Source organism: Trachemys scripta, chromosome 3 (genome assembly GCF_013100865.1).
Source record: "Trachemys scripta elegans isolate TJP31775 chromosome 3, CAS_Tse_1.0, whole genome shotgun sequence".
Taxonomy (NCBI): domain Eukaryota; kingdom Metazoa; phylum Chordata; order Testudines; family Emydidae; genus Trachemys; species Trachemys scripta.
In genome coordinates this window covers 54,461,507-54,473,628 of record NC_048300.1, presented here as the reverse complement: position 1 = coordinate 54,473,628, position 12,122 = coordinate 54,461,507, and the positions used below count along the sequence as shown (strand labels likewise).

The 12,122-nt window shown below is 43.7% G+C and overlaps 1 protein-coding gene across 1 annotated transcript in view; it reads left to right on the top strand.

Moving 5' to 3' along the window:
* PLB1 (phospholipase B1) overlaps positions 1-9,673 on the top strand; it is a 67,758-nt gene extending 58,085 nt beyond the window's left edge. The window contains exons 34-38 of the mRNA XM_034764773.1: positions 11-92; positions 1,339-1,443; positions 2,697-2,792; positions 7,672-7,746; positions 8,235-9,673. Of these exons, the coding sequence (XP_034620664.1) occupies positions 11-92; positions 1,339-1,443; positions 2,697-2,792; positions 7,672-7,746; positions 8,235-8,456 (580 nt within the window). The 3' untranslated portion in view covers positions 8,457-9,673. The remainder of the gene's footprint in view (positions 1-10; positions 93-1,338; positions 1,444-2,696; positions 2,793-7,671; positions 7,747-8,234) is intronic.
* The last annotated feature ends 2,449 nt before the right edge of the window (positions 9,674-12,122 follow it).

The window sequence follows — 12,122 nt, the reverse complement described above, 5'->3', positions numbered from 1 at the left end:
TTCTTTCAAGGACTCTTTGCCCATGTTTCTTAACCTCACAGGAAAGCTCCCCTGAACTACAAAAAATGAAAATAATTAACAAAGATTTTCAGGTAACACATGGATTCTATTTCCTTAATTGTTCATCTCTGCCCTCCCCCTCCCCCCCGCCCCGCTCACCCCTTTTTGTCATGTTTCTCATCTTCCACATAGAACTGTAGCATATTTTAAAATGTGGTTGGTGATGGCGAAAGACCCCATGTTGATGTATGTGTAGACTGAAGATCCAGCTCCTGTCTGGGCAGTGGTGATGCAAGTTTCCTCGTGCTTCCCTACCATTGTATTTCAGTGGGGAAAGACCATGGCCTATTTGGACTTTGGCTCTTTCGCTTGGCCTGCCAAACAAAGGCTAATTATTGCCAATGTAGTGGTGTTTATTTTGGGTTATGTTCATTTGTCCAGTATTAACTTAACTAAGATCTAGTCAGATTTCACACAGGCCACCCAATAGCTATTAGATGAGAAGAATTGTCGGTCATTATTATGAAAATAGGAATTACCATAGCAGATCAGACCCAGGCTCCAACTAGTTCAGTGTCATGTCTCCAAGAGTGGACAGTATCAGATGCTTCTGAGAAAGGTGAATGAATCCTTGTACTGGACAATTATTAAATAACCCACCCATAAGGGAAAATTCTCCCTAACCTCAGGAGTGGGGGAAGGTACAGTTGATATGTGACTGGAAGCATCAGGGTTTATAACCATAAACTATTAGCCTATCTAACATAATAATGGATAGTCTCACTTTCTATATAAGCATCTATGGCCAACATTTACATAAGTGACTACTAATTTGGGGTGCCCCAATTTTTGGGTGCCAAAATTGAAACCTTTATGGGACCTGATTTAAAAAAAAAATACTGAGTATTGACCCTCTGAGAACCAGGTCTCTCAAAGATGTGTCAGTTGAGGCACTCAGACTCACTAGTCACTTTTGAAAATTTTGGCCCTAATCCTTTTTTAGAATCCTAAGCTTTAGACCTGACTGATGTCATATAGCACTAAGTTGCACAAGTTAATTTATGCATTGTGTTTATTAATATGTATAACATTTCTTTTTATCCACTTTAGAATCATTTGTGTATGTGCATTTAATCTAGTCACATTCTCCTTCTATGGCAGTCCCTCCACATGTTCAATAGTTTTCTTTGCCATTTTCTGTACCCTTCTGTGCTATCTAGGCTGGATTTATACTAATGATCTAGAGAGGTGAAAGACTCATATTTTATAACCCTTGTTTGATGAGTGAGATAAATCTTGTAATGACCTTTTTGTTTTTCATCTTGCAATCCCACACAGATCAAAAGCATGCTGATGGCTAACAGCGGTCGCTATGCACAGCGTGAGGATTTTACTGTTGTGGTGCAGCCGTTTTTCCGAAATACCATCATCCCACTAGACAGCGTGAGTCCTGTTTTATTACCTACCATTTTTGATGCCAACATCAAGATTTATTTTGGACTGTAACATCTGTGGGACAGGGACCATGTCTTTTATGTTTGCACAGACTCTAGCATATTATGGGCACTGCAAAAAAATAATAATGAAACAATGAAAGTAAGAAAGAGTGTATTGCTTGTGAATCTCCTGGAGATATCAAATGACTTCAGGAAATATGTGAGCTGGGAATGCACTGATTGAAATCTCTCTAAAAAAGCAATAAACAGCTCTCCTCCCATTCTTTAACCCTTGCATCTTGCATGCAGTGGTAGTTAGGAATGCAAAAACTCAACGTGAAACTTAGCCCAAACCAACCAGTTTTGCCTAGTATCTACCCTTTTGCCTTATCTCCACAGAACTCCAGCACATTTTAAGAAGTGAACTTAGGTTCTACTGAAAGGTGCGATATTGACATCTGGAGACTAAAGACTAGCTACCATGTTGGTAGTAGTAGGGCAAGCTTGCCCCACAAAACCTTTGTGCTTCAACTGTATCGACCCACAGTCTTGGGTTTTCACTTGAAAAGCAGCCCTAAATTTGCCTGAAAGGTTTAAGAAACTGAAGCCGAGCTTCAAGAATTCAACAAAGAACAATAAATAATCACAATCTTTCGAACCTGAATAAGATTCAAGATTTGGGTCGATACTGCAGTGATTGGTGCCCCTATGAGATCCTCGATACTTAGATAATTCAACCACAAGCTCTTGGGTTGATGCAGAAATTACTGGATGAAATTCCATGGGCTGTGTTATGCAGGAGGTCAGACTAGATCTTTGGTTCTTGCGATACAATCCATGGGCTGCAATGAGGTGCTACTTAGGTTGGTTTATAGCATCAGAATAGGAATGCATCATCTCCACACCGATTAGAATGACTAAGTTGGTTTGCCAAGTATTTTTGGCTTTTAGGTGTGATATGCTGGGTCTCAAAAGTCTGAGGAACCACTGGGGTCAGTTATCATGATGAGCCCTTCTGGCTTTAAAATCTATGGATATTATGCAAATAAGCACTGCCTCTTGATTGGTTGAAATTGTAGGTGCTGCTTTCTATGGACTAATCATGTGGACTATGGGCCCTTGGAGGTGGAATCAAGATGTGTGTTTGCCCCCAACTGCAGGAGGAAAGGAGCCCAATAAGGCTGAAATAGCAGTCTCGTTTACGAGGCGGAAAAGATCCTTTGATGCTGGGGTGAATTATTACATTTTTTTGAATTGCAGAATGGGAAGCCAGACCTGAGTTTCTTTTCCATGGATTGCTTTCATTTCACTGAGAGAGGCCATGCTGAGATGGCCATAGCGCTCTGGAATAATATGGTAAGAGGTCATAGAATGGATCCATATATATATGTTTACAGAGGAGCCCAGAAGGTGCATGTGAGACGATGCTCAGATACTGTTCCCCAGGGGCACTGGGATGGAAAGAAAGCTGTGGACATTATGTGCCACCACAACATCCCCCCCCGAGAAGACTTTGTGCCTGCAGGGGTCCTGCACATGGTTTATGCCAGCAGAAGATCGGATAAATCGGGGATGAATCTAGGCCATTCCCTTTCAGTAAAATGAAGTTAGACTTGGGTTATATAATAAATGTGCAGGCTTCTCTAGAATCAAAAGTAATACATTGAGTTTGGATGTTTGCTGCAACATGGAAAAGCCCTCTTTAGGGGCATTCATAAGTTCTCACTGCCCCTTATTCATTATCCAGACATGATTGCCCTTTACTCCACACCACCAGGGTTTCTCATTCTGTCAAGACTGCTACTCATCTCCTACACAAATTGGAAGAAAACCTTCCACGGGGGACAAACGAGGTCTTATTCCTTTAAAAAACTGATCTGGGGGCTAGATCCTCAGCTACTGTGAATCAGTTCCCCTGATATCAACACAGCTTTGTTGATTTATGCCAGCTGAAGATCTAGCCCTTTGTTGTTTAACATTAGTGGTTATTCTTGTAACCCCTCATCCCTGCACTCCAGTGCGTGTCTGTGTATGGAGAGGCTGTGTGTGATTCTTGTAAGAGTGTTTTGTTTTTCTGTTCTGCTTCGCTCAGCAGCTCTGTCTTGTTCCCTGAAAGAGCTCCGCATGCTGCTGGCCAAATGAGAGTTCTTCTCAGTACACATAAATGGCGAGATTGTCTCTAGCCCCACGTGTGTGTATGCAGGGATGGAGCAGGCACAAGAAGCCCTCCCCATCCCTTGTGTTCTTCTTTCCTGCTCTGTGCAAGGGCTAAACATAGTCCCAGTACAGGGGACTGCTCCTCCTTTGCAGGAAGATGTAGGAGCCATAGTCCAAGGACTATTTCCCAGTGCCCATCCCCAGACTTATACAGCTTTGGGACATTTGTAACCATTTTGGAGGGGGTTGTATATTTTTCTTTTTATTCTCTCTCCTGATTAAACAAAATACCTCAAATCTGTTATGGCGAGGTCAGTGCTAGGGCTGACAGGTTAGTTCAATTCAACCTTGGCTTGTCCACTGCCAACGAAAGGAAACTATTTAGTGGAAATAGCTTTGGTGAGTCTTCAAATGGATACACAGATACTTTGGGTGTGTCAGTGAGGGCAGAATGTAGCCTTTCATTTGGAAATTTGTTTTACAAATCTGTGGGTAAGGCCCCTTTTGAGCCATTCAAAAACCTATCTATCTTATGTACTTATATGGCCTCCATTGAAGTCAATGGAGCTAAACTGGTTTACATCAGCTGGGGAGCTGGTATTATTAATCCTATGGACAAATCCTGTGTGAATAGTAGGTGGCTGCATTTTGATTTATAAATCAGGCTCTTAGTTACTGTGAACATGTTTGTTATATAATTGGCTTGCGTAAATAAAACTCAACCCCTGTAGTCTCCAGCCCCAGAGGATTATGGGATAATGAAAAACTAAACTAAACCAATCAACTGAAGACTTGGGGGGCGGGGGAAAATGTAGGTCTGGGTTGGGTTTAAAAATAGTTGAGTACTAGTTTATGAGAACACAAACAGACTATGCTCTCGTCAGTGTTTCCATTTTGCTAAAAAAGCAAACTCTGGAACTACTTTAGAAATGGAAAACATGGTATTGATGTTGAAACAACAATAAGCAGCTGTTGCCTTTCTCCTGCCCCTGCCTCTTACTCATAGAGAGTAACATCTTAGAAGGGCTGGCTGACAGCTGATAAAAGGTCAAGAAGGAAGGGGGACAAGGGTAATAACCCTTATGGAAAAGACCTACAGGGGATGAGGGCTATATAAGAAGCAGACAGACAGATCTCATTGTAATCTATTACACCTTACACATTAACTCCTTTTCTTACATTGCATGCTAGCTGGGCTTTAATCCACATAGTTCAATAACTTACTCTTTCCAGCTCTGTGTACTATTAAAACTTTGATGGGTTATAGTTTAGCAGATAATATTGCGCCATAGATAGTGTGTTCTAATTGATTTTATCACCATGTGACAAATCTTGCACAAACAGGTTCAGGCAGTACATAATAAAGCAAGCAATTGGTCCCAAATGTAGCTGCCATCCCACAGTGTACAACAAGACTGGACTAATCAAATATTATGATGCCCTTGGAATAGTTTTTGGAAGACACAACATAGTTTTTTGTCCAAGTGGCTGAAGTTGCTGGCTGTGGCAGTGCACTAGATCAAGTCCCACAGGGAAATCATTCTGCTTCCTGACATTGGTGTCTTTCTCCAGCTAAAGAAGGGCCCAAACAAGCAAAAACAAGTACATAATCCAGACATTTTCCCCAATCTACCACTTTATTATCTGTCCTTTTTTTCTATTTGCAAAACATAGCAACGTTAATATACTATATGTAAGAGGTGAGACAATAGCTAACTTTTCACTCCTAACGGTACTGATTTGGCTGTGTCTCACTAATGTAGGATTTAGTATGCCATTGCCAATCATTGATCTATCAGGTCTACAACCTAGCTCACCTCACCTCCACCAGCACACTGAGATGGCCAGTGGAATGGCAGAGAGCAGACTACTATCCAGGGGGTTAGTTCAGCATGTGCACTCTCCCTGCATGCTGAGGAACTCAGTGGAAATTGTGCCTCTCCCACCCAGAGCACACCTTTAACATAGGCTGGGCCTTGGGGGTGCAATCAGGCCCTAAGTTAGCAGGCTGGAGTTCCCATTTCACACTGAGTTACAAGTGGGATATGGATTTCCACATGTGATCAGCCCTTGTTCTTGACTCCATGCCAGATTCCTTCTCACCCTGGCACAAGGAGTACCAGGGGTACAGATATCCAGGGGACCACAGACAGAACATACATCATGTAGGTGGCAGGGAACTCCCCTCGGGATGCTTACTGCCCTCCCCTAAGGCACAGCAAAAATAACCTATGCTCACTCCAGAGCATGCACCAGTAGGCAAGCCAGAGGGTTTAGACTCTTGTGTGATGCTGGCCTTCACCCAGCAGCAGAATTCCATGACAGTCAGCAAGTCTTTGAATTCATTGGTTCCCTTCACATCATCTCTGCAGGGTTTTTTTCCATGTAGCTTTCTCCTCCGCTGTTATTATTAACACATGAGGAACCATCTCCTGCACCTCACATGTTCCTTGGCTCACCTCTCATATTGCTTCAGTTTCTACTTTTACTTTTTCACAAGACCATAGAGCCAGGAAGCACTCCCAGTATTAACATATGTGAATCTTATTATTGGAGTCCCTTTCCCGGTCTCAGCTCTGGGACTATAATGATACTATGCCTCTCTATCATGCAATTGGCACTTTCTTCCCTTCCCCACCCGCCCCTCATCACTTGAGGTCAGTAGATGCAGTACTAGATGGTTTAAGGGAGCAGTACACTCTTCACTGATTTTTATTCTCTCCAAAAACTGCTGCAAGAGAAAGTTCTGCCTCTCTTCATGGACCAAAGCCTGCAGTCATTACTTAGACAAAATTCCCAGTGAATTTCTTGTCTGCGTAAGGACTGCAGAGATTGATCTATTCCAGGGGTCGGCAACCTACGGCACGCGAGCCGATTTTGCGTGGCACGCTGCTGCCCACTGAGAGGAGGAGGCGAAGGGGCCGGAAAGCGCCACGCTGTGGGAAGAAATGGGGGAGGGGGAAGCTTGGCTGCCACAGGACCAAGCTTCTGCCTCCTGCCCCTGCAGGGGAGAGCGGTGGGAGTGGGGTCCCGGCCCCCGCCCCACTCAGCCCCCCCGCCCACCGCTCTCTCCTGCGGGGGCAGGAGGCAGAAGCTTGGTCCTGCGGCAGCCACGTTTCCCCCCCCCCCAATTTCTTCCCCCACCATGGTGCATTCCGGCCCCTCCCTGCCGCAGACGGCCCTTGCGAGGGGGAGCGGGAGCGGGAGCCGAGCCGAGCGGCAGCGTGCTCACTGCTCCGTAGAGCAGGCAGAGAGAGGTAGGGACGGAGCCTGGGGGAAGGGGGTGGAACAAGGCATATCCCTCCCAGCCCCCTGCCATGAGCCGCTCAGGGCACCCCCATGAGCCGAGCACCCCAGCCCTCTGCCCTGCACCCCCCACACACCCCCAAGCCCTCTGCCCTGCACCTGCCCCCAACACCCAGCCTTCTGCCCTGCACCTCCACATCCCCCCACCCCTCCTCCCTGCCACCTCCCCACACACCCCCCAGCCCTCTGCCCTGACCTCGAGTCACCCCACTCAGCCCGCTGCAGGCCTAGGTGAACAGAACCCCAGGCTGGAAGTGGGCTGAGCAGGCTGGCGGCGTAAGATCAGCATTTTAATTTAATTTTAAAGGAAGCTTCTTAAACATTTTGAAAGCATTGTTTACTTTACATACAACAATAGTTTAGTTATATAATATAGACTTAGAGAGAGAGACCTTCTAAAAGCATTAACATGTATTAACATGTAATACATTAACATGTATTAAATGAAGACTCGGCACACCACTTCTGAAAGATTGCCTATCCCTGATCTATTCTGTTCTATGCAACTACTATCCCCTTGGTATCTAAGCACCTTCCAGTACTGCATTAAATGAGGTAACTAACATCTGCCACAGATAGGACAGCAGTTAATTCTTTTGGTCCCGGACTTGAAAAATGGTAGAAAAACTGTCTTGTGACCCATCATATTCCAGAACCTCTTGCAGGTGCAAAGGAGTGTGTGATTTGATAGAACTGTGTAACCCACCCAAATCAGGAGAGTTTTGGAGGAAAACATCACTTTTAGGTTTGCTAACCCTCTTCTCTCCCTCAGCTGGAGCCAGTTGGTCAAAAGCAGAGCTACAATAACTTCGTCCATGACAGATCCAAACTCAAGTGTCCAACCTCAGTAAGTAAACACCACACTATATCCTCACCCATGGGGCCTCTTTTGTTTTCCCTTTCCTTCTTGCCAGCAATGTTATTCAAGCATATTAAAGATTGCAATCTTTTGTGGGTTTGAAATGGCCCTAAAAAAATCTCTGGTTTTGTGACAAAAACAGGTTTTCAGGAAGGTCTGCTCATTGGGATTTAGTGAAAAAATGCATCATTGCCCCAATGAGAACCTCTCGTTTCAACCAGCTTTATTTTTTGCATTTGGTTATCTACAATAAATGGGCTCAGAAGCAATGCCAAAGCTGCAGTGATCTGAAATGTATAAAAAGGAACACTTGTGGGGGGGGGAGCTTTCGTAAGAAACAGAATGGAGAAATGGTCAATATTTATTGCTAAAGAAATAAGGACTGTCCCGTCTCAATAGGGGATGGGTGACATATAGACTGACTGCTGCTCAGAAGTGTTTTGTGGCCAGTAAAATCCTCTCTCCTTCCTCTGTAGGAGAATCCATTTCTTTTCACATCCAGAAACAGTGGATTGCAAAATACAGCTCCAGTAGTGGGGGCAGGTGACCCATCGGTACCTTACTGGGCTGTGATTTTGGCAGCAATAGCTGGAGTCCTGGTGGGTTCTGTACTCATTGGAGTTTTGATGTCAAGAAGATACAAGAAACACCACCATGAGAGAGACAAAGCAACAGAAGTGAATTTAACAGCTCTATAAACCAGATGCATATGAAGAATTTACATCTGCCTCCACTGGAACTGGGGTGATGGGGAGAGCAGGAGAAAAGCAGCTTTTGATATCTAACTTTTTTAAAACTAATCAAACTTGCCCATTTAAAAATGGAGGCACAGGTATTGGCCAATGATTCTCCACCCAGTCACCATGATGACAGAGGACAGTACTATGTTTGCTTTACCTGGCAGTGTCTGCTGCACATTGGCCATGCGTAGGAAGGAAACAAACATTTCTTAATGTATGAAGTCTTCCTCCTTCGAGATGCACTAATTCTCTGTATGATTGAAATTGTTCGGGATGCCAGTTCCCTGCATGGAGTGAGAAAACTATTCATGTATGCTGTAACCTTATGAAGTGCATGCCCCCAACCTGTTTTGTGAGGGACACTGGGTTGAATATAATGGTTGGGCATCATTGTTATGGACTGTTAACCATTCCCCCCAATAGGGTAATAAATTCAAAAAGGAAATCAGCAACGTCTTTGGTTGGAGTCAAGGGAGAACCCTGTGTTAATACAATAAGAGTCGGTGTTAAGAAAAAAGAAGCTTTATCAATCATTTCAGCCTGGCTAAAAGTCTAAATAGAACTGACTAAACCTTTCTCAAAGGGCCTGTTTCAGCATGCGTAAACCCCAACACGGAATCTTTGCAGTCTGTTCTTTATTGAAGTTGTCCAGAAATTCAGATCAGGAACATGGACGGGATCTTCGCTGGACATTACAGAGATCACCTGTTTCATTGTCTTGTACTTTTCTGACATAAGGGAGATGACTCAGACAGACTGTCTGGGACCTTGTTTTCTGACATCCCTGTAATTTCCTGTGTTATCCATTTTAATTAAGAAATTCTAATTTTATTGAAGCCAAACTTTAATTTGCTGTGTTTTTGCCAGGTGTGTATTGTTTCCATTCTAGGACTCATGAATACTGAGGATGCGGTGTAACGGGAATGGTTCCCAGCACAAAAGCTGTGCAGCCTTGGACACTCAATCTGTTCATCATTCACCCAAAAGATACTTTTCCAAACACACATAGATGCCCTGATTTCCCCATCTCATCTCTGTGATCTTTGCAGGGATGTAGATAGGACATAAAACACGCTGGGATAATCAGGTTTCCAGAATCACAGCTCCACTAACCCCTTCTTTTAGTCTGCTCTCAAAGCTCGTTATTGTGAATAAAATTTGTGTGTTTGAGAGTCTCCTTGCTAGGAATTTCCTCTTCTTTGAAAATCATTTATGCAGCTTCAAAGCATAAAGCATCAATGCATTGGAGACATAGAATAGAAGTGGTTGCTATATATGATCAAATGGTTCAATGGAGTAACACTAGGGATAAATTTGGCCCAGAGTCCAAAGTAGGTGGTCATTTAATTTGGGCAAAACACAAAGGAAGGGAGAAGATTTAAAATAGCTACATTTATAAGGGGGTTGGTTGGCACCGGGAATTGGTAGTGAATGTGGCCCCCTCACTTCCAGATTGCTGGATCCGTGTAGATAGTGACTAAAAGTTACCACCTTCTAATGGCTGATACACGGCCTATGTGAAATGGATAAAAGGTTGTGAGAAGCACATTGTTGTAGACTGGGAAATCTGAGAGGGTTTTGTGCGACTTTTGGGGAAAAGTTTGGCCAGAGGCCTGAAGTGAAACAGGACTGCTCTGGAGATGGGGGGCTTGGGAATTACAGCATTCAGACATGGATGATACGTAGATTTTCACAGCTGTGTAACCAGGATTTAAAAGCCTTTGTAGGATAGCACATTTTCAGCAGTTGCTCATTTTCAGCCTTTCCTGTGTTGAGTCTGTTCCTGCCTACGCTCATGGAAGCCATAGAGAGTTTTGGGTTTTAGCAGAAGCTGAGCCTGGCTGAAACCCTTTCCAGAAGGTGATTTGTAGGTTACCTAAGAGAAGTAGTGACTTCTTGGGACAAGGTTGTAAAGGTACAAGTACCATCCCACATTAAAAACCACTCCTGTCGCAAGTATGAATTTTGATGATCCAGGGAACTGAGAGGAGCTTCAAAGGGCTGCAAAAGATGAGGCTGGAATGTGGCAGCCCTGCATGTGAAAGGAAGGTACACAGCAATGTCAGCAACTAAGCCTTCACCACCGCTTAATTTTCATGGGTACCAGATGTCATGCCATCTTTCGTCAGTGTAATGGATATCTTGATTCACTAGGCATCTGACACACTTTGAAAAATAAAATATACTGACAATCTTAAAATGCTTGGGGGGCAGTGTGGAGTGGGAGGGGGAAGAGGAAGAGATTATTAACCTTAACCTCTTTAGAAGACAGGTTTCAGAGGGGTAGCCATGTTAGTCTGTATCAGCAAAAACAATGAGGAGTCCTTGTGGCACCTTAGAGATTAATAAATTTATTTGGGACCAAGCAAAAACTTCTCCATTTCCCAATGGCAGTCAGAGGAACTATTTCCCAAGGAAAGAGGTGGAAAGTCCATAAGAACATAGGAATGGCCATACTTGGTCAGACCAAAGGTCCATTCTGAAAGCAGCCAATGCCAGGTGCCCCAGAGGAAATGAACAGAACAGGTTATCATCAAGTGATCCATCCCCTGTTGCCCATTCCCAGCTTTTGGCAATCAGAGGCTAGGGACACCCCATCCCTGCCTATGCTGGCTAATAGCCATTGATGGACCTATGCTCTATGAACTTACCTAGTTCTTTTTTGAATCCTGTTATAGTCCTGGCCTTCACAACATCCTCTAGCAAGGAATTCCATGACTTGGGTGATTTTATAACTGGACTGAACAAAGCACAAGTGTACATTCTTAAAGGGAAAAGAAAACAATGCTGTACTGGCTAGGGGATAGAGTAAGTACCCTAATACATCTATTCCATTTCTATAATCTATATGATTCTGTCACTCATGGTACAATAATAACTAGCTTCAAGTCTTGAGTACTTATGTAGATTTCAGGAGTAGATTTGTAAAGTTAAAGGCTCTCTATGAAGGTCAGCCACTTGTTGGTTCTTTGAACTGTATATGAATAGTCTTTTAATCAAGGGCCCTTAACAACAGTTATAATATTCCAGTACATGTGTAAAGTTCACCACTGCCATCTATCGGATAGAGCCTGTGATCTGCTCATGTGTTTATTAGTTGGTAACAATCCCACCCCCTAGTGGCTGGAGGCCTGAAAAGACATCAGACATGTCTGTCCCTAAAAAACCAAGGAATAATACCCATCCCCTACAAGAAAACATCCTAGCTCCACCTTGGCCTAGTAAGGCTGATGGGATGCAATTTACCCAATACTTGTAAGGCAGTATGGTCAGTCAAGAGATGTGGGTTCTGTTCCCACTGTGCCCCAGACAGATAAGGCTCTCTTGTTTCTCTAGTGCTTTATTTGAGGATCTCACAGCACTTTATAAATGTTAAAAATACACTGATGCACAAACTATACATAGGGGCTGCTGAAACGATCATCCATCATTGAAACGTAGCTACCTTGGCCCTGGAATGTGGCAGCTGTTTAACATCTCACAGACAAAAGACACCACAGTGCAAGATAAGAAGCAAAGAAAAAAAACCTATCTACTTGAAACTTCAGGGGGATTTTAAATCAGCAGAATTTTATTCCTAGTTCCCCCTGAATCCACAAAGAGGAACGATGAAGACCCTAAAAC